This window comes from Ictidomys tridecemlineatus, chromosome 2 (assembly GCF_052094955.1).
Source record: "Ictidomys tridecemlineatus isolate mIctTri1 chromosome 2, mIctTri1.hap1, whole genome shotgun sequence".
NCBI lineage: Eukaryota > Metazoa > Chordata > Mammalia > Rodentia > Sciuridae > Ictidomys > Ictidomys tridecemlineatus.
In genome coordinates, this window is record NC_135478.1 from 176,373,820 (window position 1) to 176,400,955 (window position 27,136).

General features: G+C 45.9%; 1 protein-coding gene across 1 annotated transcript in view; it reads left to right on the top strand.

Moving 5' to 3' along the window:
- Cdhr3 (cadherin related family member 3) overlaps positions 1-27,136 on the top strand; it is a 65,172-nt gene that overhangs the window by 14,020 nt on the left and 24,016 nt on the right. The window contains 6 exon segments of the mRNA XM_040290876.2: positions 2,187-2,352; positions 4,523-4,620; positions 15,627-15,721; positions 16,495-16,599; positions 21,777-21,925; positions 25,060-25,249. Of these exon segments, the coding sequence (XP_040146810.2) occupies positions 2,187-2,352; positions 4,523-4,620; positions 15,627-15,721; positions 16,495-16,599; positions 21,777-21,925; positions 25,060-25,249 (803 nt within the window).

Consider the following 27,136-nt stretch of genomic DNA (forward strand, 5'->3'; position numbering starts at 1 on the left):
TTTTGAGTGGTTAACTTGCTTGCTCTAGATTGTTAGAGTTGATTCTCAAAGAGAAGGTGGCAATAGGTAATATTTAGGGAAGAGATCCATCCCAGCTTGGGATGCAGGAAGCTAGGGTATCAATCAGGAAAGCAGGTTGACCATCTTAACAGAGGGTCCTGCTCTGGGGAACATACATTTAAAAAAAAACTTTCTTTTTAAATTGTAGTTGGACACAATATTTTTATTTATTTATTTTTTATGTGTTGTTGAGGATCCAACCCAGTGCCTCACATGTGCAAGGCAGGCACTCTACCACTAAGCTACAGCCCCAGCCCGAATGTACATTTTTGATGGCCTCATGTTGATAAAAGTCAGCATTAGCAAGATATTAGTTCTGAGCCAGGCAATGTTCTACAGACTTCTCATGGATTAGCTCATTCGTCTTCACCCTATATAATGTTATTTTAACCCCCATTTTATAAATAGGGAAACTGAGGCATAGAAAGGTTAAGTAACGGGAAGGCTGAGCTCTAAAATCAGTCAGTCTGGCTCTAGAGTCTGTGATTGTGACCCCTGTGTCATGCTCCTGACCTTCTATATGTAAAACAGAGAGACCACGTCACCTCCATTTAAGTGGCTACCAGATTGACCCTGCACAACACGGACACAACCTCTCTTCTCTCTCAACTCTTTGTGTATTCTTCCTCCATTGGGGGACTCATTCACATCTGTGATTGTCTTCTCCACTATTAACCAGGCCAGATCTCGCAAACACAATACCCACCACCTCCTCCACGCAGCCTTCTCTGAGCACACACAGCTCATGACGAATCGTCTCCCAATCTTCCATAGGACCCTGGCTTGGCTCTTTGTTATAATACTAAGTATATAATACTCTTTAACTAGGGCAAGGGATATTTCCCTAATTATCATCACTTGGAAGCAAAATCAGGGGAAGGGAAAGAAACTCCCCCAAGGTCACACAGAAATTTGGTGGTGGGAATGGAATTGCAGCCAGGTGCTCTCCCACTGCAGGATGCTGAATAGCTTACCACCTGGCCCCAGTCACATTGGTAGCCAAAAGTTCTGTTAGGACCCGTTGTGGATATATAAGAAATTTAGTCCTTGTTATCTGTCTTCATCTGATTTCTGCTGCTATAACAGAATAGCATAGGCTGGATGATTTATAAGAGAAGAAATTTATTTCTTATAGTTATGGTGGCTGGGAAGGCAATGTCAAGATGCTGGCATCTGGGCTGAGGATATAGCTCAGCTGGTAGAGTGCTTGCCTTGCATGCACCAGGCCCTAGGTTCAATCCCTAGCACCACCACCAAAAAAAAAAAAAAAAAAAAAAAAAGATGCTGGCATCTGGTGAGGGCCTTCTTCCTGGGACATGACGTGGCCAAAGCACCCGCGTAGTGAGAGAGCACTCAAGAGAGCAGGAGGGTGGGACAGGAAGCCCAGAAAGCCGTGGCAACGAGGGCATCAATCCATCTAAGAGGTGGACCCTCGTGCTCTAATCTGTTACAGGACCCACCTCTAAATATCATTATAGTGGCAATCACACTTCAAGTAAGTATGAGTCTCTTGTCCTGGCTCTTGATGTTGCTATCCCCCCTCCAAAATACTAACAGTACAGAGGAGAAAACTTCCTGACCATGGAAGGATGTGGGGGAAGTCGCAAGAAGAGGGAACAGTCTGTTGATTAAGGAAATATTCCTTGTGTGTGCAGATGTATCCTTCTCCTCTTGCTCTTTCTGGCTTGTGGCCTTAGGACAATTAGAGTGGAGCGACAAGTTGAGCCGCAGCTGGGCGGCAACCCCAGGGAAGGGCAGCATCCTTTCTTAAAGATGAGAGACAATTCGACTGTATTCAGGGTACCTATAGGACTTTTCTAGAAGCCTGCTCCCAAAGTGTGGTAGGTGTTTAATTCTCAGGCTTTCCATCTCTGGTGAATTGCACCAGGATGTCTCCTGGATATTCTTCTTTCCTGTGAAAAGCAGCTGCACGCACAGGAGCCTTCTGTGTGGAGTGTCATGGGACTTACATTGAGAGCACTAAGACAAAACAACCATTTCCTCTGGCAGCAAGTGAAAAATAGTCTTCAGGATGCTGGTTGCTTCCTTGCTAGTAAGGACCCTTTGCAAATGTGCGTGTGAGAAAACAGACCTTCTTTCCCTAAGAATTTTTCATTTTGTTTTAGGTTGTCACCACTGGAGAGGAACAGCTAGATTTTGAAACAGGACCAAACATATATGACTTGCAGATTTATGTTAAGGATGACGTGGGTGTCACAGACCTGCAGATCCTGACTGTTCAGGTAACAGATGTGAATGAGCCTCCTCGGTTTCTAGGAAGGTTGGCAGAAGGTAAGATATACCAGAGTGTGCAATGCAGCCCAGACGGTGGCATCAGGGAGGACCCTGGAGGACAGAGAAAAACAGAAAAAAAATAAATAAACAAGCAGCTGTTTCCTTGGAAGAGGCAGCTGCTTAACGAGCAGGGAATAGATGAAATGTCCTCCAGCTCAGCACGCCCAGTCACAGTATCCAGCCGTTTACCAAGCCCTCCACAGCCATGGTTTCTCTTGGCCCCTTCCCTGTCCTATGGAGGAAACTGAGGCTCAGGGACCTCAAGAGGGTAATTCTAGAGGACCTTAGGCCGGGCCCATCACAGGCTGGTCACTGTGCTGCAGTCGGAGACTGACTTGTCCCTTCTTCCCGTGGACTCTTCTCCTAGAGGGCACTGAGTGTTCAGGGTCTGCCACAGAGTGGGGACAACATAAGAGTCTCCACTTATGTTGGAACAGGGGAACCTCCTACCTGATCTCGCCAGGCTCCTGGCTTTGATCACCACCTGAACTCCAACACCCCCAAATCTCTAATTTGAGTTAAGGTTCTTGGCCGAACTTCTCACTGAAATGTCTGCCTGTCTTACCTGTCATCACCCAGATGTCTAATGGACTTCCCCAACTTCATGTACCCCTAAACCAAGTTCCTGACTCCCACTCCACCCCGCCTCACCCTAGTCTGCTTCCCCTGTGTCTTTTCCAGCTTAGTTAATAGCCACTCTGTCCTTCTGGTTGCTTGGGCCAATATCTTCAGTCACCGTCTCCCTGGCTTTCACATCCAACAGCCAATCCACCAGGAAATCTTCCCAACTTCCAAATATATCCACATCCAGCCAGCATCTGCACCCCCCCCCGACAACACGGTCCAAGTCACAGTTGTGTCTCACCTGGATGATTGCCAGGGTCCCCCAGTTGGCCTCCTGGCTTCCACCCCATCCCTCTCCCTGTGCTCACCCCAGTGGATTCTCCAGACAGCAGCCAGAGGGCTCCTGTTAAAATATCAGTTAAAGCAAATCTGAAAACACTGTGAGAACTTCTCACCTCATTCAAACTGACAGCCAGAGTCTCAAGGCCCCTCCAAACTGGCAAGCCTCCTGACACCCCAACACCACCCATCAGCCTCTTCCCTCCTCTTCCTCCCCCTCCCCAGCCGGACCCTGCCACAGCTGCTCTATTTGAAATTGCCAGGCACCTCTGAGCACTCCCTTCCCTGACTTTGCTCCGTACCATTGCTCCCTAACATACACCAGATTTTTTCCGCCAGATTTTATGATCCATATCTTCCCACTGGAATGCAAGCTCCATGAAAGCAGGGTTTGATCTGTCTGTGAACTCTTGTCTTTCCAGCATCTAGATCAGCCTTTGGGACATACGGAGCACCGTTTATTTTATTTTATTTTTAACAAAAGTATGAACAGTGATGAAAGTGAAGGAAAGCTCTGCCCCTATCCCTCTCCTCTGGGTTTGAATTTTGATGCTACCACTGATTGGCTGAGGTGACGTCATCGCTTGTCTGAGCCTCATTTGTAAAGTGTCAAGAGCATGGAAAGAATAGTTACAATATCTTCTTCACAGGGCCGTTATGAAGATAAAATTTATGTCAGGTCCTCAGCACGGTGCACCTCAAAAGAGTGTTGCTTTTAATAATATCAGTCACTTCTTAGAGCAGGGTTATGGGGCCCTTCAGGCAGGGCCAGGCAATGTGGCCCTGCGTCCATTAGCCAAGACAATCTCTGAGAGAAACTAGATAAGGTACTTGGCCTTTTCCCTGAGCCTCTGCACCCTTCACCTCTTCTCAGTCCCACCGGTGACTCCTCGTTGAGAAGCTCACTTCTGCTGAGATGCCAAGTGCACGTCTAGGGGTCCCTTAGCACAGCTGAGGAACTCTATGCACATTGCAGTGGATGGGGACCTGGAGCAGTCCCACGCTAAAGGCTCCTACCTGTGTTCTTCCCAGCCCTGCTCAGCAAGCAGCACCTCGTCACTCTGCATGGAGGAGATCGGTGATGGCTTGACACCATAGCATTTTGTCAGTTCCCGTAGATGGCTCGGCACATGCTGGCTGGCCGGTGGTCTTCCTCGTGGCCTGGGCTATTGCTGCCCTCTGTCCCATGATGCCAACACACCTGGTTCCACCACTTGCTTTGTCTAATAAAATGTTTCTTCTTCCACTTTGCACACTGGCACAGGTTTAGACCTCTTCATAGCAGAAAGACAAACACCTGGATTTATTTATCAGGTCGAGGCCTTCGATCCAGAAGACACCGGACGAAACATTCCCCTCAGTGTAAGTCTCCTTGTCAAACTAAGAGGCTCTTGTGCCCATGGGTTTTGGCCAGGAGCCTGACGTCCTGAGCCTTGGCAGGGCAGGGAGGGTCAGGACAGTGGCCGTCGGGGGAATATGTTGTCCGCTTCCAAATCACAGAATATGGGGATGGTTGGAATGGATAGGGGGCTCTGGAGACAATTACGTCAGCCTGGATTCAGGGCTCTGTGTGATCTTGGACAAGTTCTTAACCTCTCTGAGCTTCAGTTTCTTTGTGTTTAACCCAAGGAAAATAATAGCACCTACCACAGACGGAGGATGGTGTATATTAGACAATGCATGCAAAGCCACTTAGCAGTGCCTGACACGTCAAAACTGCTCTCTATATTTTTAAAATCTAAGCTGTTAAAAATCTACCTATACTGTTTTAAAAGTGAGCATAAAATGTATCCCCCAAAGCCAGGTATTAACATAACCGTTTTTAAGAGATAAAGCCAAGCTGCTTGGAACTAAATTAAAAAGAACACTTTTTTCTTAGAGTACCAGGAATTCTTGGGTGTGGGACAGGAGACTGGGCCTGGAGAGCTGCCTCATAGTTCAGTCTGAGACGGCTGAAGTCTCTCCTCTCTTTTTTCAGTTCCGTGCCTCAGTTCTTAACTCTGCCCACTAACATGCCCTGTGTGTACTCCGCAGCCCAGCAGCCCAAGTCGGAGAGAAAAAAAAAAAAAAAAGGAGCTAATTCCACCTGATCAACCTCTGCACAGGCCATACTCCTGCCACCTGGCCTTGCAGAGAAGAGCATCCTTGAAATGGATGGCTCTCAGGGAATTGGTGACACCAGGAAGCTGCTTCCACTGTTCTCTGCATGATTTGCTGCACCAATTTTGCTCACAGGATGGAAGTGAGCCTTGGGAATACACACCAGCCAGGCATGGAGGCACACGTCTGTAATCCCAGAGGCCAGGGAGGCTGAGGCAGGAGGATCGAAAGTTCAAAGCCAGCCTCGGCCACTTAGGAAGGCCCTAAGCAACTTAGCGAGACCCTGTTTTTAAATAAAATATTTTTTTTTAAGAAGGGGGGTGTGGGAAGGGGCTCTGGGGTTAAGCACCCCTAAGTTCAATTTCTAATACCAAAAAAAAAAAAAAAGTCTGTTGGGAACAAACTCCAGGACCCATATAATGTAGTCCACAGGATCTGAAACAAAGCTGTGAAAAGATTATAAGACATAACTTAAAGTTAGGGGATAATCTGTTTTTATTAGAAGATGCTTCTGTCCAAACAACAACAAAAAAGGCTCATCCATTAATTCACTCACTTATTCAAGACTCATTCTTGTCAACATTTGCATGGATAAGTGAATGAATGTGCAAACACTGAATGGGATCTCTACTCTGTGCTAAAAGTGATAGTAGGTGCTTTCATGACATACTATGACAATGACATGCTAGTTATGTCAAGTAGGAATATGTTTGTCAACAAATAAGAGAAAACTTAACCATAATGGAAAATAGAGCTTTTTTTTTCTTTTTCTTTTTTTTTTTTTTTTTTGCTTTCAATCCTGTGACTATAAGCCTAGCGGCAGGCAGGCCACCCAAGGCTGGTACAACTGCTGCCATCAGGAGCCTGATGCTACTGCTCTTCCACCCAGAGCAGTTTGTTGGCTTAGTCCTAATTTTCTCACCTCCTGATTACAACATGACTGTTGCATCTCCAATCTTTACCTCTGAATTCCATGTAGGAAGAAGAAAGAAGGAAGTAAGAAAGGGTCAGGGTGAGGGGGTATGATCTAATGATCATAAATTAGGGAGACCTTAGTAGCGCTGTTTGTTCAGATTCTTCTTGGCCTCTGGGGATAATGCAGGATCCCTCTGGAATAAGGGTCTTATAACCTACTTCAGGTAGGCCAGAGAACTCCTTTATGACCTTGCTTCAGAGGCAAGCAGAGAGAAGGCCCCAGTGACTTTCCTGCTTATACAGGGTGTTCGTGGCCCAGATGCCGTATTTGGGGGTATCGTGTTCTGAGACCTGACACATGCATAGACCAAATGATTCTAATTCAGTATAACTACCGTGAAGTTTTTATAAGGTCGAACGGCAGGGAGGAGGCAGACAGAAGCAATCTCAGTTGTGAAGCAAATATTTATTTTTAAATCTCCATTTTAATATATCTCCAAATTATGCAGGCAGCATAAGGTCCTGTCCCCTGTAGGAGCACCCCACAGGTAGGTTGTTATCTTTCCAGATGAGGGGAAGCCGCACAGGTGGGAGGCAACTGCGGTGATATGGTGGTTTTAAAACATGTGTGTGGCTGGCAAAAGGTTTCTGAGAGCAGCTGTGGAGCTGGTGGTGTCAAGGTGGCTCCTTCGGTGAGGTGGGGTTGTCTGAAGAGGGGCCTCTAGTGTTTAGCACCTGAGCTGGAACTAACAGCTGCACACAAAGTTGACAGCCAGCCTGCAGGAACAGCGATGATCTGGAAGGAAACTTCTGAGACTAGAGCAAGGTAATAACAGTTCAGGAAGTAACACATTATGGCCTTTGTACTCAGACATTTTATTCTGGGCACTTGGGGGTACTAAATGACATAGTTTGCTCTCGGTAAAAGTTGAAAGGAGATGGGTTAATTTGCTATTGACCAAACCTGTGATTCTCAACCTTGGCCATAAATTGTTGCTGTCAAGAAACTTCAAACACACACAGATGTCTGGGTCTCCCTCTTCACCCCTGAAAGTCTGATGTGATTGACCTGGGGTATGGCCGAGGCCTCTGGAACATAAAGCCTCAGGTGACGCTCAGGGTCACCAGGTCAGTGGGCCCTCTAACTCATGCAGGATAGAAATCAAATACGGCTAACAAAAAAATGGGTTAGGGAAAAAAATTATTTATTGCATTGATTTATTGCGTATAGCAAGATGACTGTCCCATAGGCAGAGAAGTCAGGCAGCAAAGTGATCCCTCCTTAGAGTGGCAAGAAAGTCAAAGGGTGAACAACATTTATACGGTTGTGAAGTGGTATTCACAATGACGTTGCAACCTCTTCTGCACCTGCACCATTTTGCACATGGTCAAAAATATGTCTAAAATTGTTTTAGGTCCCCCACCCCTACCCCAGGCTTATCTTTTAATGTAGAAATGCACTGAAATAAGAGTTACTTCCAGTCAAGGGGTAGTGGTCAGATTTGCCTGTATCAGTTTTGTGTTTTCTTGTTATTTATCTTGAGCAATGCATGCAGTTGAGGGAAGTCGTTTTACTATCATAATCATAAATCACATAGTGCTTTTCTGACACCAGTTTATCCTTTAACCTATAGTCCTGCCTCACAAGGACTGAGAACTTCTACTTTAAGACACTGTCTCCCAGATTTTCAGAGTCCCTGTTTTGGGGTTTTGGATTTTGCGGGTCTGGGTTGACTCTGGGAATTTGCATAGTTGCCAACCCCCCCCCTCCCCAGTCTCCTCTGATCAGAAAGGCTGGAAAGCTGGTTTATGAGTATTTCTTAGAGTGTGTTCGGGCATGCAAATCTATCTGGGCTGCTTTTTAAAATGCAGATTCCTGGACCCTGCGGGAGAACTTTAGAATGCAAACTTCCCCTGGGGATTCTGATGTATACTACCCCGGACCACTGACCTGAGCAAGCAAGAACAGGCTTTAATAAAACACCAAAGCATGTGCCTGAAGCATCTAAGGCTTAGTTCATGGCTGTCATCTTGCCTGGTGGCCTCCACGGGTCCCCTTGCTGGTGGCAGCATATAAGGAATGAAGGATAAATTTTAAAAACAGCTCTTGGATACATCCTGAAGCCCCCAACTCCTTTAAAATGACCAATCTTAACAACCCTTATCCAGCTTAATGAAGTAAAATTGTGTCATAGATAATGTGGGAAACAGAGATGTGTCCAAAAATTACTGGTATCTGCTCCCTCCCTTTAAAAGAAATTTGAAAAACGTGTATGCTATTCACCGGGGACCAGCACTGTTCCCCTGAGCTAGGATGTGAACCAGAAATGAGGGCTGCATGGGGACTTTTAAGTGTTCTAGTAGGTATATTAAAAGTACAAGAAAATGGGTGACATTAATTATAATATAGTTTATTTAACTCAATATAAAATGATTAATGAGATATTTTACGTTCTTTTTCCATAGCGTCTTACAGCCTGCTATGCATTTTGCACTTAACAGCTCATCTCCATTCACAGTGGCCACATTTCAAATGCTCAGTGGTCACATGTTGGTGAGGCTGGTAGCTTGTACAGGACACACAGGCTTAGACCTGTCATTTGTTGCCCCCTCTCTGTGGGGTCATGGGAATGCAGGTAGCACAGGGCTCAGAGGTATGCAGCAAAATATAGAGAAGGATGAGCTGCATGTGAATAATCGTATTTCCTGCCATTTCTTCTTGGGGTGCCCAGCCCAACTCCTTCTCCACCTCCTGAAGGAGGCTCCTTGAGGCCGGCCCCCTCCCACTGAACTCACACACACACACACACACACACACACACCCCTCCCCTTGGAAATGGCCCCGTGACTGCCTGCGTGACTGCGCAGAGCCTCCTTGGAGACTCTGAGGACGTTAATCGGTTTCGCAGCTGGAGGCAAAGTGATCTAGTGCTGCAGTCCCTCCATTAAGGGGCTTTCTCCTGGCCCTTCCATTAAGGCAGGACTTTTGCATAAAATGAAGTGTGCTTTGTCTTCACCAAGGCAGACAAAGGATTAAATTAAAAGAGCAATAACCTTGCTATTAGCTGGGCTACTGGGAGGGCCACAGAGGAAGTTATTCCCCACTTCCATCTTGCTCCAGGCTCTGAGAAGTGACAACCCGGTCAAGCCTCCTGGCGGGATAGGACTGTTTTAGTCCGTGGAACAGCCTCCATATATCTGGATAAGGAAGGAACCTGGGGCTTTTGCCGGGGCCAGGTAACTGCAGTGAGAACCGAGGTCTCCTGACCCCACTCCTACTCACCCCGTTTTCTCCTGTTCTGGCAGTTCTGCCATGGGTGTCCCACCCCTTTCTTTCTTGAGTGGCAGCACCCCCACCACACACACCCACACACCACACTCATTCAGCTCCCAGGCGTCTGCCTGCAAAGTCTCGAGTCACAACCAGGAGTCTTAGCAAAAGACATTCTACACCAGGTTCTTGTCAAATGCTCATAAAAGGAAAAAAGCAGTGGTATTAGACAATTCTCACTCCAAAAACATAGCCACTTTGGGTTGCACCTACTTTGAGAGGGACCCTCTCAGATGCATTCACTGTCCTTAACATCAGGGGAGCCTGCAGGTAGCACAGGACCCAGCAGCCTAAGGCAAAGGAGTGACAGAATGTGAGGGGTGAGGGAGGGCCTGCAGATTTGTCAGTAAAGGATCACATATTAAAAGCATTTTCCTCTGGCCACGGGGTCTCTTAAAAACATTCCTTAAAAACAAGTACATCTTTACAACCCACCAAGCTCACCCTTAGAACATCACAACGCAGGCAGGAGCCCGGCCAAGGGCTGGCAGCGGGGAGTTTTTTAATGGTTGTTTTTCTTCTTCCAAGGCTTCCTTCCCTCTCTCCTCCCCCACCTGCCACCTCTGAGCAGGGATGGGGATAGAATAGGAGGAGAGAAAGAGAGCAATTGAGGATTTTACAAAAAATATTCAGCTTAAACTGAGAAATGTACCGGCATCGTGGCTTCGTGTTTGTAATTTGCCACAGGCCAGCTGCAAGATTAAGCCAGGTGCTGTTGACCCTCTGGGGTGTGTTTGGGGCCATGCACTCAACAGTTTGCCATCATTGGTACTCCCTGGACTTGGGAAAAATGAAGGTCCTTCCTTCCCACTGGAAACTTGGCCTAAGGTGGCCTGTAAATAGATAGCTCTGTTCTCTGGAAGACAGGAGGCTGAATTCTCATTTGTTTGCACTACTGCCCCCCAAAGCAACGGATGGCTTGTAAACCAGGCCCAGGTTGAATCACTGACTTGTGACTCCAACTGTAGTCAGGGAGCCTGGAGGTGGCCTGCCCCCTGGGGAGCTGACATTTCAGGAAACTGCGCCCACTCCCTCTCACCTTCCTCTCTCCCTATACCAAAGGCATGCTGAAGAGAGAATAGGGAAGGAAGGACGGGCTCTCTGTCTTCTCAACAGAAGCTTTTGTGTCCGAGAGCAGTCCATAGCTGCATAGGGACTGCAAATAAAGGAACCTGGGAGGTGGGAAAGGAATAGTCCCAGCGGGGAGACCAGAGAGCCCGTCTGACAAGCATTTGTTAACTGAATTGATCTGATTACTCAGGACTTTTCTTAGCCAGTATGGGCAGAGAGGGGCTGCGTTGGCTTTACATTCTATTTAATTTCTGTTTTCCAAGAATGAATATCAAGGGAGCAACTTTGATTAAACAAGCCTTTAAAAAGGGGGAGAGAATGCCAGGTTTTGCAGAAAGCCTTACCCAATTCCTGGCAAATGGCCACATGACACAATATTTTTAGTCTATGGATATTATCTCCTTTCTAAGTACAAAAGTGCTATTCCCACGAACAAAGCGTGAAGGTTCAGGGAGAAAAGAAATTAGCCTGGCACTAATACAAAAAAGGAAAAAAAAATATCAAGATTCCGAGAAATCAGCCTCTTAACAGAAATTAGGAAGAATATTCTCTTGCCTCTGGCTCTATGGTTCTCCATACCCTTTCTATCAGTTGCTGTTTCTTTTTTGCTTTCTCTCTTTCCTTTCCATGTAAGTTGTTGAAATTGTAGGCCAAGGGCTGGGTATGTGACTCAAGTGGTAGCGCGCTCGCCTGGCATGCGTGCGGCCTGGGTTCGATCCTCAGCACCACATACCAACAAAGATGTTGTGTCCACCAAATACTAAAAAATAAATATTAAAATTCTCTCTTTCTCTCCCTCTCTCTCACTCTTTCTTTAAAAAAAAAAAGAAAAAGAAATTGTAGGCCAAGCTGGGAAAGATTTCATAGCCAAATCTAGCATTACCACATTGGAACAGATTTTTAAGTAGTGTTTGGCAGGATGGTTTTTCATTGTTATTTTAAGAGTTTCTAAGGTGTCCTGTAGAAGAAAACCCCAATACTGAACACTTAGTAAATACTTATTAAGCATCTGTTATGTGCCAGCCACCATTATAATGCAGGGAATATAGCTATGAATCCAATGAAGCCCTTTCACTCAGGGCCTCCTTTTTTTGCAATATGGGGATCAAATATAGGGACCTCTCAAGGGCTCTACCACTAAGCTACATCCCCAACCCAAGATTTTAACCTTCTAATGAGTGTTAACAGAAAATAACTCTGCTTTAAGGAAATAAGAAAAGAATTTATTCTGAGTCATATAGGAGTGACCTTGGACCAGGAACACCGATTCAACTCGGGGACACAGATTCAACCTAGCCAGAAGGATATGGTTCTTCTGCAGAAGAAGTTACTCAACTTATAATCACAAAAGAAAGTAGGTGGGATCATCAAGGGACTACAAAGAGGCAGGGACCCTGATCTTTCATAAGATTCAGATGTCCTCTTTAACGAGGTGGGAAAATCTTACAGGATTCGGATGTTATGGCATTCTTGGCTTTAGGGTTGGTGGAGGCCAGAGGTCTACCAAACTTATATCCCAGGAGTTTTATCAAGTAGTCACGAGAATGCTAACTCAGATATAGAGGTTGATAGGGAATGGCTATTAAAAGGGACCAAAGGCTGAGTGTGGTGGCACAGGCCTGGAATCCCACTGACTTAGGAAACTGAGGCAGGAGGATAGCAAGTTTGAGGCCAGCCTCAGCAACGTAGCGAGACCCAAGCAACTTAGTGAAAACCTGTCTCAATAGAAAAAAAAATGAAAAGGGGCTGAGGATTTGGTTTAGGGGATAAACACCCCAGGTTCAATCCCCACTACCAAAAAAAAAAAAAAAAAAAAAAAAGGGACTAAAGGTAACCCAAGATAATTTTGGCCTTTGGCTCTTGGTCTGCAACATTCTGTCTCTCCAGTCATGAAGTCCTGGTGCACCGAGGTCAGTCTTCAGGCTCTTCAGTGCAGAGGCAGCTTCTGCAGAGAACTTCACCTCACCTGGGACAGCTGTAGTTAATGTTTGCTGTGGGGTACCACTTGCCAAGCACTGTTCTAGCACTTTACCTGGGGCAGGCCCTAGGACATTACTCTTAGCACAAACCCACAGAGCTGTAAAACGGTGGAACCAGGATTCCATCCAGGAAGTCTGGCTCCAGAATCACTGAATTTACCTTACTACTGTCACCGCTGTTTACCGTGAAGAGTCCTTGCTTCCCCAAATGCTGAAGTATAACACCAGAGAAGCACTCGGAGGCAAGTGTAGAGTGGAAAGGGAAGGAGGCAAGTGTAGAGTGGAAAGGGAAGGAGGCTTATTATAGGACAGCAGAACAGACATCTCCCAGGAGGAAGAAGGGGACCCGAAAGGCAAAATCCTTAGAAAGGGGAGGTCTTCCCTTTTTTATATCTAAGGTTTTCTTTTGTCCTCCCACATTCCTGTCCTTTATTTCCCTCTGTCCTACACGTGGTGGGGATGCAGGTGGGAGGGCCAAAAGGTGGGAAACAGGTGGACCAATGGGGCTGGGAGGAGTGCTCTGGGCAGGAAGGGCCTAGGGTGGTTTGATTAGCATCTCCCTGTTTTGTGGGAGCTACTTCATTAATAGTTCTTTAGGACAGTCCAGGGGGCCTTGGGGACATTAACATTTCAATTTCCCCAGTTGTTGTTCTGGTTTTCCCAGGCTTCGATCAGACTCCATTTTCCCCATATGGTCTCTATTTTCTTTATTGGACTCGATAGATATCTGACCCTAACTACACTAACTGCCTATCTTTAAATCTGGCTTCACTGCCCCAATTTGTGACCCTTATTTCAGATGACTCTGAGACCTTTTCCTCTATTCCCATCATATCCTATATTTATCCATCTTGGAGTCCCTCTCCCACATCTATTCTATTCCCTCAGTTGACCATAAGGGCCTGTCTGTCATCTCTGTATCCCAAGATCATTCCTGCTGGTGCCAACTCATCTTTTAGAGCATGTGAAATATATGTGGAAAGACATCTGATTCAGGTGCATATAGTAAATGGTACCCCTATAGTAAATGGCCTCTAAAACTTTGTCCTTCAATCGCAATGAACTGGAGCCTCTAATTTGTGAATATGTGAGGATTCTCTGCAGAGAAGCCTCAGGTCAAAGACACAGAACTGTTCTGCGTGTGGACAGCTGCAGACCCAGAAAGAGAACTGGGCAGTTGGTAGGGACCTTGGGCTGCAACAGAGGGCAGCCAAGGGGTTTATATTATCTGAGAGTTTGGGGGAAATGAATTCTCCTTAGTATTGCCCAAATGTTTCCTCATAAAAACAGGCAGGAAACATCTAAATGACCAGCTAGAAAGTCTTAGTAAAATAAACCCTTATAGGACATTTCTATGCCATCATTAAGTTATAAAATAAGTCTCAGGCATAGGAGGAGATGCTTGATACATCAATGCAAAGAGAAAGATATTACCATTTTGATTCGAACATCACCTCAAGATTTTGAAGTGACTATGTTTGCACAGAAAAGAATGAAAGATTATTCATCAAAATGATGAGATTTTATAAATGACTTATATTTAGTCTTTTAGATACTTTTCCATCTTTCCCAATCTTTGTATTAAAAAGTATCTTCATTATAACCAGAAAGAGATTATGAAATAATAAACAGAAAGTAAATACTTTTAAAAGATGGTTTAAAAGCCTTATACCAGCCCCAAAGGAGACTTTTAATCTATTTTCTGTGTTCTCTCTTCTCATACTGGGAGCTCAGCAGCAATCACACAGAAAATCGTTGGGTTGGAAACCTTGGCCAGTATTTCCTTTGATTCTAGACTTCAGGGGCTATGGCTCTGGTTACAAAACCTCCACTGATTATCTGTTCCAGAGATCTAAGGCCTTGAGGATAGATCATTCCTCATCCTAGCAGGAATTAATGAACCTTTCTAACCCTAAAGCCCTTTGGAACAAATGGATATAAACATGTAAGTCTCAAATGTTGCTGCAGCCCTTCATATTTTATAGTGCACAACCTCATTTAATCCTGCCAGGAACACAGAGGAGCAATTGGTGGTATCATCCTTGAGTTACAGTAAGGAAGGGACTTGTCTCAGAATTTGCACCCAGCTCTTCTGGTCCAGCCCTTTCCCTCTTTCCTTGACTCCACTGTCTGGGCAAGGAAGCAATCTTGATGAGCACCCAAGGGTAGGACAGCCATGGTCCTCCTGTGGGATTTGGGATTGCTCTTGTGCATATGAGCTCATGTTATGAGCAAGGTTCTGAGCAGGGAAGGGTTCTGAGCAGGGAATTATCAGGAGAGCTGCCTGGACTCTGGGGGCCATGGTTGACAAAGGTTCTTACTACCTATAGATGTGACAAGGACTTCACCAGAATGAAGTCACAAGGCCACCAGAATGAGATTTAAAAATAGCTCTTTTATAGCCCCAACCCGGGCTCCAACCTGCGCTCTAAGCACTGCTCAATTTCCTTCTCAGGTCACACTTGTCTTTTCCCTGACTCCATCATCATTTCAACGACTGCTGCTTGTGTACATTTTTATACCCTTTTATACCACAAGGTCTTTTAGGAGAGAAGTTCTTATTTACTTTGGTATAGTCCTGTTATTTAGTGGATGGTAGGTGCTCTTAGACAGTGTTGGTTAAAGACAGAATCAAAGCCAGGCATTGTCTGGAAGCAGAAGAGAGAATATAATCATGGGGATAAGGGGACTGGACTTAGCAGAGCCTGCCCAGCCAGGGCCCTTTGTATCCTTGCAGGTTCCAATGACCAGCCTCTCAGGGTGTGGTCAGTTAGAGCCAGAGGCTCAGGTCAACAAATCTGGATGCCCTTATGTTCAGCAGCTAAGGGTGAGAACTGCCTGTTTGGGCTCATCCTGACTCATCAAAAATGCTCCAAGGGCCAAGAATATAAAATGGGAACCAAACAAACCCGTCCGAAGAAAGGTGTACCCATGTGCTGGTTTAATTCTTCTTTCCCCCTCGTTTTTTTCAGTATTTCTTGATTTCTTCCTCAAATAACTTTGGAATGTCTGCTAACGGCACCATCTTCTCCACGACGGAATTGGACTTCGAAGCAGGACACAACAGGTAGCACGCCAAAGACCTTCCTTCAAGTGGCGTTTAGCTGAGGGGCAAAGAAAAAGTGAGGAAGCAGCCATGTGCTACCTAAAGGCAGCCGGGGCCCTGAGCCGGCTGCTGCTTCACTGTGAGTTCCGTGGACCTTGAACCCAAGGAAGAGCAGATGAGGAGATTGCCCGGAAGGTGTCTTGCCTGTCCAGAACCATCCTCTCCAGACAGGAAGAATGACAGTATGGGCGCCCACACATCAGGAGGATGCTCAGAATCCAGTCTCCTTTGAGAGGCAGCTGTCCAGGAAGGGGCTGGCCAGCGGGAGGACCACAGGGTGGGAGGAGCAGGCTCAGAGGAGAGGCTGGGCTTCAGAATGATAACCATGGCCTTGGGTGAGCCAGGGAAGGCTCCTGGCCTCGCACCTATCGAGAGAGCTAAGGTATTACTTACGCCACGGGGGCCTGGTTCCTCTCAAGCAGGATAGACACTTGGCAGGGACAGTGAGAGGAACCAGGAGACTGAGGGCCCAGCTTGGCTGGCTTGAGCACATGTCCATCCTAGAGGTGGTGGCTGGGAAGAGCAACCACAGAAGGAGAAATGGGGGAGTGGGCTTTCAGAGCGGGGTAGAGAAGGCCAGCATAGCAGGTCTAATGGCTGCAAGGGCATAAGGAGGGGGTGGCCAGAAAGGGGACAGACTCTTGCCTCACTCCTCCCATTCCATTCTCTCCCACCCCTCTTTGTTGTAATGTTAGAAAAGCTTGACTCTCTGACTTGCACGGTTTCCCCCACAGCTGCCACCTCATTGTGGAAGTGAGGGATAGCGGAGGCCTCAAAGCCTCCACGACGCTCCGGCTGACCATAGTGAACATCAATGATGAGATCCCTCGCTTTACCAGGTAGGCCTGAGGGTATGCAGGGCTCTCTGGGCAACAGGCACTGACTTTCAAGCCTCCTTGGACATATTTATCACAAGACAGAGAGATGCCCTTTGCTCTGGCCTCAAGGAGAGACAAGAGGCACAAGATCTTCAGTGTCTTTTATCTGGGCATCTGGACTTCCATTCTCCACCGTGGCTCCCTATGCCTTCAGTATCCCACACTCACATGCACCGTGGGACTGTGGACATGATAGGGAGAGGATTAGGGGCTGGATGCAATGACTAGTTTGTGGCTTGTCACTGTGCACATGTAGAAGATCATATAAGGCAGATAACTTGTACAATAAGTATTTCATGTTAATAATAGCAGAATCCTGGAGCATATATCATCAGTCAGGACTCCATAAAGCCTACTCTTAGAGTGTGTCCTTGATGCCTAAGGCACTCAAAGTTTCTTCCTGCCCTGGTGAATCCAGAAAGACTTCTGGCTGTGTCCACAGCCAAGGTGGGGCAGGTAGGCACTTCCAGCAGGGCAGCTTATGGCAGTGGGTCTGGTACCATCCCAGGCCCAGAGCTGGAAGCCTAGCCTGTGGTAGTTGGGGATGCAGGAGGGGAAGATGGGATTCAGAGTCTGACTTTTTAATTATAGAGAGTCTGCCTGCCCCAGTACCTGAGATGGGCACAGAAGCGATCTATAAGGAAAATGGAAAAATCACCTGCCTGCATATTAACTGCATGACTGGCTGAGAATAATTCAGCACAGGATACTCTACCAACAAAAAGTGATTAGGATACACGTAGTATTTGTCAATTTCAAACAAAATTATATTTTTTAAAGCCAGGTAGAGTGCTTACAAAAATATTCTAAGATTGGGAGATATTGAGGTTACTACATTCTCAGGCTAAGCCAGTGCCACTTTGTAAATCACCACAATTGTGAACCTTCTGGATGTGAACCTCTGTCCACAGCCCAGTGTCTGGGGGTCAACATGGAGGTGACAGCAGCAGACAATAATGCTTCCCGCATAATGCTTCGCATAGGTGCCTATTGCCGAGTCAGGCTCAGGAAAGCACACTGCATTTCCACTGATGGGTTGTTCCAGATGCACACACCAGTCAGTGCATAAGTAGCTGTGACATCCCAGCTGGGCCTCCAGCTAAGATCCTGGCCAACACAGTTCTGTGGCTTCCTCAGAAACCCCAGGAGGAAGGTGAAGGCTGTGGAGCTGGAACCACTGCGTTCTCTTTTGTTGTTATTATGGAGGATTGAACTCAGGGGCCACTCAACCACTGAGCCACATCCCCACCCTATTTTGTGTTTTATTTAGATACAGGGTCTCACTGAGTTGCTCAGCATCTTCTTTTGCTGAGGCTGGCTTTCAACTCATGATCCTCCTGTTTCAGCCTCCCAAGCTGCTGGGATTACAACAGGTGTGTGCCACTGTGCCTGGTGTCATCTGTGCCTGGTGTTCTTTGGTGCCATCCCCAGGTGTCGAGTCTATGAGATGGAGAAGCAGATTAATAGGATTTCAAAAGGAAAAATAAGTTCTCCTTAGGGGCAGAGTTTGTAAATCATTTGATCTGTACTATGTCTTCTAGAATGTAGCAATTGGCCTTAGCAGGGAGAGAAATTGACCTTGGCTGGTTTGCCACCCCCCACCCCAGCCCCCGAGATCAACCTGAATCTCCATGGTTCTTGTATGTGGTTTGAGAGATGAACCTATTAGGTTCCATCCCTGGGTGGAGACTATTGGCTGTGGGACTCTGTAATTTTCTTTAATTAGTTCCCTTTATTTCAGCGGTCAGTGGAGGGTGAGTCTCTAGGAGCCTGCCCTCCAAAAAGAGGGTATGGGCCAGATCACTGCCCAGCTCTGCCCAGGATGTTCAATTATAAGCTACCTCATCTTTAAGCCATTCACATTGTCAAAGGATCTGAGTGGTGTTGGACTAAGTGCTGACCTGGGGGCTTAGAGGATTCCCTTGGACTTCTGATTTTCCTGTCCCCCCAAACTATAGCTAGCACTGACCATAAATCATTTAATTCTGGATTAATAAAACTAAATCTTCCAACTGACACAAGTGCATTGAGTTTGAATGTGACATAGAGACATAAAACGTAGAAACTGCCCTTCTACCTTCCTTATTTGTTAAGCGCCTGCAATTTATTAATTGCATCGAAAGCAAGTGCTGTTTCTGTTGTTGAAAATGTCTCACCGTTTCATCCCTGTGTGGTGACAAATGTCTAAATGCTTCGTGGACTCATGATGTGTACTCCAGAAGCCTGTCATTATTAAAGCTGAGCACTTTATTATGAAGGTACCTGACATATTTACTCTTTACAGGTGCTCAGTGCTTGCTATTTTTGCAGAGTGCTTTATTTTAGGTGTCAGCAGGTAGGACTCCCTTGCCTTACCCCTGCCCCCAACCCCCAAACACACATCTCTTTCATATTCACTCTGGATCTTCTTTTACCCAGTGCCTGGCCATGCCTTGAACACTTCAAGCACTTAATGAGTACTGACTCATGGGGACGAAGCCATCCTGTGTCACCCAGAATTCCCACCCTTTCCTGTCACTGTGACCACAGGTACCCACCGACCCCTTGCCCAGGCTCTAGTGATCAGGGGTTATGGGGAAGGGGGTATGAGAATGTAATTGGTACCAGAGCTTTACCAGTCCGCTTTGTATAGATCTGAACCTTCCCAGGCCTTGATGTTGAATGATATTTTGAATGGAGCTGGATCTTGGATCCCAAATCAAATAGATCAAAGATTTTTGTCTTCTTTCAAACTGACGATCAGGGCAGCCGAGGAGAGGCCGTTTGACCTGAGGAACCATCATTTGTAGCCTAACCAGCCCCTTCACGGGGCCTGCTCTCCCAGCATGAACCAGAGGAAATTTCCGAGGGGGATTTAACAGTGTGCCACCAGCATTCGGAGCCCAGATACCTCTTTAAGGCAGGCCTGTCCTGTGTACTGTAGAATGTTCTGCAGAATCTGGCTCTTACCCTTTAGCTGTCAAGAGTAGCTCCCTCCCCAAGTTGTGACAACGCCAAATGTGTCCAGATAGAACCCCCGTCACCAAGTTAGAACCACTGCCTAAAGGAAGGGCAGAGGGTGGGGGAAGGGAGTTTTCCTCCCAAGGTGTCTTCTCTACGTCCTGGGACAGGCGAAGACCCTGTGGTGATCAGCTCTGGCAACACCTAATAATAGAGGTCCTTCTCAAACTCTAAAGCGCATGCCTCTCCCCTGGACATTCTGTGGACATTCCGATAGTCCTTCAGCAGTCTGGGGTGGCTGAGCCTGGACTCTGCATCCTAATGAAGTCCCTGTTGGCCCTGGCTCTGCTTGGTCCTGGGAGTGGCCGGGGAAGCAGGGTGAGTCTAGGTGTCAAGGAGTCTTAGTGATCCCTTTGTGAGAAATTAGCAGAACTACTCAGTGACAAAAGAAGGAGCGTCCCAGGGGGAAAACAGTGTTGTCACTGAATGGACAGAGGGCTCAGTTGGCCACCGGAGATAGGGTGACTACCTCTGTCCTCTGATTTTGGTTCCTGCCCCCACCCCAGCTTCCTCAGCCCTACCCACTTTGTCAATTTTTGGACCCATCTGTGGTCCGTGTCACAGATGTCCCTGAGAAGGGGTGTGTGGCAGGTAAGTGAGAAGACTAATTAATGGGTCTGCTCAGGGGACACCGGGCAGGGAAACCCAGACCATGGATGATGGGGTGCACCCACAGGAGGCTCCCTCACTGAGGAGGGTGGGGACCCAGGACCCAGGGAGGCCCCTGGTGGAGAAGGACTGTGTGAGTGCCTGGGTTGGCCTTGCTCTGCCTGCCCCTGTTCCCCTTGTCTCTCCTTCCTCTGGCTCTACCTCCTTGATGGGAATGGTGAGGCGGGTCTGCAGAAGCATTCTGACTCTGACATGAGCGCAGTCACTTAGATCTGAGGTAAAGAAGAGCCCAGGTGGCAACACGCCAACACAGGAAACTGGGAAATCAGAGGTGACCCTTTGCCCCACTGAAATGTTTTTCCCTCTGTAAGGAACTTTCTGCAGTTGTTTTAAACAACAAGCCCCCTTGGTGCCTTCAAAACTACTCAGTTTACCTCAATTACAGAGTTAAAACTTCCAACCTGTTTCTTTCTTTTTAAAAAAATATTTTTATTTGTTGATGGACCTTATTTATTTATTTATTTAATTGCTTATTTGTGGTGCTGAGAATCGAACCCAGTGCCTCACACATGCTAGGCAAGCGCTCCACCACTGAGCCACACCCCCAGCCCCAACCTATGTTTCTTATTGCCGGCCCTTTACGAAGGCATTGGAGGTCTGAGGAAGATGGGTATCTTTTAAGAAGTGACCCTTGGAGAACAGTGCTCTGAACTTATATCCTGCCAGGGGAACTTATTTTTCAGTTCAGAGATTTGACCTCATGATTAATGCAACTTGGAAAGATTCTAGTGTAAATTCTATACCCTCAGGCCAAAAAAAAAAAAAAAAAAAGAAAGAAAGAAAGAAAAAAAAAAAGACAAGGAAGAAAAAAGTGAGCAAAGATGCTAGAACAGAAGCTTTACAATTTTCCAGCTTCTGGTGGCCTCCACAGGATGGGAGTCAGACACAAGGAAGGAAACCAGCCGTACTAGATGTTGTGTTCAAATGGATTTTTAAAAGAATTTCAGGCAACTTCTGCACAAAAATTGGGAGGGGGATGGGGTTGTGGCTCAGCGGTAGAGTGCTTGCCTAGCACAGGCGGGACCCGGGTTCAATCCTCAGCACCACATAAAAATAAAGGCATTGTGTTGTGTCCATCTACACCTAAAATATAAATATATAAAAAAAAATTGGGAGGAGAGAAGATGGTGAAGATGGCTGGATGGGCTGAGTGTCTCTATTTTAAAAGATGTTAATGCCACGGCTGATCTGAAATGGCATCAGGCAGGCGTGTGTCGAGTCAGAGACGGTGGCCTGTGTAAATTGTTGCAATAACAGTGTGGCGCTTTCTTTGCATCCTCAGGGATGTGATCTTTGGAAATACAAAAGCCAGTCACCCCCTCCTTGCAGCGCTGTGTTCTCTCTCCAAGCGGGTGGATGCAACTTCAACAGCGTGGTACTATATTTAGCACCAACCAAAATACCCACCGCCCAGACAGCACCCTCCCATGCCCTGCAGATCAGCTGTGTCTGCTGTATTTCTGTTCTAGCCCAACAAGAGTGTACTCGATCCCGGAGGAACTGAGTGTAGGAACCATCGTGGCCAATATCACAGCTGAGGATCCTGATGACGAAGGCTCTTCCGGCCACCTTCTCTACAGCATGACTACTGTTGGCAACTACTTTGTGATAAACCAGTGTGAGTCACAAACAACTGTCCCTAAGGGCATTCTCTAATTCCATCCTCTGGATGGTCTTACAATATTTTTTCTGTCTTCTGGCCTGGGGCATGCCTTTTTGTCTAGGGTCCTCCTTAGTGACCAAGAAATAGAGGTCTTAAAAGCAGCTGACACAGGAGTTGTGGAAACCAAATAGGACCCAGTGGTGACAGCTACATCATCCTTTGCCTTTGTAGGGTGAGATTTCTTTTCTCATCCATCAGTAGGTTCATGATTGATACCCCTATAATCTGTCTATACCTATACAAGGCAGATTAACAAGGAAAAAAGGCATACACATTTATTTAATGTGAGTTTAGTAAAATTCAGGAACCTTCAGAAACGAAGACTCAAAGATATGGGGAAAACTGTATTTGCGTGCAAAGTTTGATGAAGAAGCAAACAGTTGTGAGTTAGGGCAAGAGGGCAAAGGTGTGGATCTAACGACAATAAGCCAGAGGGGTCTGAGCAAGGCTTGGGTTCAGAGCCTTCTTGACCTGTCTGTGTCTCCCAGGATAAGGGTGCTTCTTTTCTCTGGGCACGGGTAGAGTATCTGGAATGAAGGTCTTATGACTGCTTTTTTTTTTTTTTTTTTGTACCCGGGATTGAACCCAGGGGTGCTTAACCACTGAGCCACATGCCCAGCCCTTTTTTATATTTTACTTAAGTTACTTAAGACCTTGCTAAATTGCTGAGGCTGCTTTCAACTCACAATCCTCCTGCCTCAGCCTCCTGAGCTGCTAGGATTACAGGCGTGCACCACCACACCCAGCTCTTATGACCACTTCTGAGGATAGTCAGAAAACTCTCTTATGGCCTACTTCAGGGGGAAGGTAGGAGGGGGTCAGAGAGGCCTTCCGACTCCTGGTGTTTTCTCAGATGCCAAAGAGCTATATTGTGGGGTAGTGTGCACCAAACCCCATCAGATTGTTGAAGGTGGATATGTGAGGATACATGAGTTACCTACCCTGAGGTACCCCGAAGTCTTTGGAGGAGTGAATCTGTACAGTGTTGAAATAGGATGAAATCAAATATGTAATTTCGGGGCTGGGGTTATGATTCAGTGGCAGAGCATTTGCCTAGCATGTGTGAGGCACTGGGTTCGATCCTCAGCACCACATATAAATACATAAAAAAATAAAGGTACATCAACAACTAAAAAATATTTTTAAAAAATATATGTAATTTCAAAAATCTCTATAACTACAGTGTTATAAAGTAAAAAGAAGCAAGTGAAGTTAATTTTAAATATGGCATTTTTATTTAATTCAGTAGATCCACAATATTATCATTTCAACATGTAATCAATATTGAGAAGATAATAATTTTCTTTGGTACCAATTCTTGAAAGCTTGTTGTATACTTCAAGCACATCTCAGTGAGGACTAGCCCTATGTCAAGTGGTAAATAGCTACACATAGTAAGTGGTAATATATTGAATAGTGTCTCTCTTGATCAATCTGCTAGACTGCTGGGAGTTATTTTCCAATCAGAGTATCTTAGTGCAGAGAAAGAGAGTTTCTCCTTTCTGTAAATGCCACCTTCACTGGAGACTTCATATATATTAGGCATTATGCTGAGTGCTCTACGTGCATTCCACCCCAAATACTCAACACAACCCAATAAAGTTTCATAATTCACACTTTACAGAAGGAGAAACTGAGGCTTAGGGAGAGGTCTGCACAGGTAAAGTGACTTGTTCAAGGTCTTACTGCTCATGGGTCGTGAAGCAGAATACCAGTCCAAGCCAGCTGACCCCAGAGCCTGACCTCTGAGTCACTAGTGGATTATACCACCTCCATAAATCCAGAGCACATTTCCCCAAAGTATTTCACTTGGCATAATGATTTATGAAGACCCGCCTTGAACAATCCCAGAAAAACAATGCATTGTTGACCCCATAAGCTTTAGGGCAAGGTACACCTATTCCCAGGGTGGGCAGGCAAAGGAAATCACTGGGGTGAACACCCCACTGCCCTGGAACTGAGGACCTCACTCCGCTAACAGTGTGAGGAAGGACAATCATGGTCAAGAATTCCGTTCTCCCTGGCGTGGTGGCGCACATCTGTCATCCCAGCGTCTAGGGAGGCTGGGGCAGAAGGATTGCAAATTCAAAGTCAGCTTCAGCAATTTAGCAAGATGCTAAGCAACTCAAAGAGACCCTGTTTCTAAATAAAATATAAAAAGAGTTAGGGATATGTCTCAGTGGTTAAGTGTCCCTGGGTTCAATCCCTGGAACTCCTCCCCCCCAAAAGAATTCTGTTCTAAAAAGTATTGCAAAATTGAACTTTTAACCAGCACACATTTGGGGGTTTGTTTTGTTTTTGTACTACTAGTAATTTAAATAAAGCAAACCAAGTACTCTGGTTGCAAGTAACAGAAACTAAGGCAAAGCAAACTAAGCATGAGAAAAGAAAAACGGTAGGGGTGTCAATGGAAAGGATACTGGGAGCCAGGGTATGGTGGTGCATGCTTGTAATCCCAGTGACTCAGGCAACTGAGGCCGGAGGATGGCAAGTTTGAGAGCAACCTCAGAAACTTGGTGAGACCCTAAGCAACTTAGCAAGACCCTTAGAAAAATCTCAAAAAAAAAAAAAAAAATTAAAGAACTGGGATGTAGCTCAGTGGTTAATCCCCAGTTAATAGAAAAAAGGAAAAAGAAAAGAGATACTGGGTATTTCAGAAAAAGGAGTTGACTAAAAGGACACAGGGCTTAGGAAAGTGTAAATCAGTGCTGCTTCAGAGATCTCGGCTGCTAGAGTTCTGGCTTTTACCTGTAGATGTACTGTCAGCCTCACTGATTCCCCAAGGTACGTCTCTCAGATACAAATTACTCAATAAGAGAACCCACTGGGTCAAACAGTCAGCTATTTGCCACAATCTGTTAGCTATGGGAAAGGACTGAGCCTGGGGCCCTGAAAAATTCTAGATATTCCAATAAATGTCTAATACGGGGACTTATATAAGTTTTATTTAAAAACTATTTGAATAGAGAATATTCTCTGTTTAAGTCAGTCCTCGTGTTAACGTAGCCTTCTCCAATGTTCTCCTGGTCTCCACTCCTTTACTCTTCACTTGTCTTCAGAGGGTCATCTTCTGACCTTTGCCTTCTCAGTGACTGGTACAATCCATGTGGCCCAGAGGATGGACCGAGATGCAGGCGAATTAAGACAGAATCCCACCATTTCTGTGGAAGTTCTGGTGAAGGACAGACCCTCTGGGGGCCAGGAGAACCGCATCCAGATAACCTTCGTTGTGGAAGACGTGAATGACAACCCTGCCACGTGCAGAAAGCTCACCTTCAGGTATTCACATTTTGAAACTCGTGCTGGGCATTTTGCTTCTTGGGTGGCCCTTGACCTTTTGGCTTCTCTGCCATGTTCTCAGGAGGAAGCAAGGAAACATGGGCATTTGGGGAAATGGCCCATTACAGTAAGTACATTTGCACTGTCTGATTTTGTTCAGAGGACATTTTTTTTCATCATTCCTTTCTCTTCCCTCCCCTTCATTTTCTTTCCTCTTTGTTATTTCCCTTCTCCACTTTCCAACTCTGTTAAGAGCTATTTTTTATTTTGCTCTGTTGGTAAAAAGTACCAGAGGGACTTGTTAGACCCTCTCTGGACTGTGCCTTTTCTTTATTTATTGCTACCAGTGGCAAGACGGTGCTGTTAGTTAGCAGCTATAATAGATGCCAGAGACTAAGGATTAGTAACTAGGAACTCCCAGAGAAATGTACTACTAGTAATTTAAATAAATCAAACCAAGTACTTATGTAAAACAAAACAAAGCATCTAATTCACCTTACACCACTTAATAGCATATAAACAAGGGGAAAATGCAGATACAAGTGGGATATGAGTTATTTTGAATAGTTTGATTTGTTCTTTGTCTCACAATCTATTCACAGTTGTTTTAAAATAAACTTCCTTGTAATTCTGGGTCCGTATGCCTTTTTGAGGACACTATTGTCTTTCTACTAGCTATTTTGTCAAAACCCCCCCACGAGATCAGCAGTTCCCTGGGTTAGCCTTATCTCCGTGTTTTCTATACTAGCAAGTCACTGGTTTCTTGGGAGTCTGAAGAGGGCCCTTCTCAAGTTAGAGGAGGCATCTCAGCAGTGACCCTTGCAGGGAGCAAGGGTCTGAAGACCAGAGCATCTGGAGCAAGACTGAAGACCAGAGCAGGTCTCTGTTTCAGATGACCCCATGGGGAAAGTCTCTTGAGTCTTTAACAAGTTTTGCAAGTTTGTTCCAGGTGACTTTGGACCCAATATATAAGTATGCCATGCAAATGACAAAAGACCCTAAAGAAAGATTGTTGTAATCAACAGAAATATAAATTCCTTTATTTCACTTATGAATGATTCCCTGTTCTCTCAGTTGATATACCCAGCATAGTGCTAGAGAGTCAGTGTAACCTTGATATCAAAACAGTTCTCTGTTCTGGATGCCTGCCTGATCTGATCATTCAGATCCAGTCTCCACCCTGCCCTATGTGGCAGGAGGCTGACCTCAGGGTACCAACTGGCTTCCTTACCTTCCATCTTCTGTTGACCAATGGGGAGCCCTAGGGAGAAAGTGAAGTCAGTACAGTCCCCTGGCTGTCTGTCTGTCTGTCCTCTGAGTGTATCCCTCTGCCTTCTGAAGATCCTATAAGACAGCTGTCTACATACAGCACTCTCCATCCCTGGGTTCTGGTTTCAGGAACTGCTCCCCGACTGGCTTCTCTGGGCCTAGGGTGGTTAGCATTGCACATCCTGAAGTACATCCTGAAGAATTGCACATCCCGAAGTACATCCTGAAGCATTGCACATCCCCTGAAATTCACATGTCCCCTCTGTGTACCTTGGTAACAACCCCTTTACTAAGCCTCTTAGAATTCTCCTGTTTTGCCATCTGCTTCCTGTTGAGACCCTGTTAAACTCAGTCACAGGCCCAGATCATGTGACAGGTTCCTACCTCCAACATAAGCACTCCTGTACCTCAGAGGCTCTTAGATGAATAGCAATGGTTGCCACAGGTAGTCAGGATTTTGACCTGTGTACATAAATTGAACCCAACTTCAGTTAAGAGAAGTCTGGGTCCTAGAGATAGAGTAAGGATGATTTGTAGAGTCACACTTTCTTTGAAAATCTAAATCTATGGCAGCACTCGGTGGTCCCAATACGTCTTGGGAAATTTCTCTCTTCATGT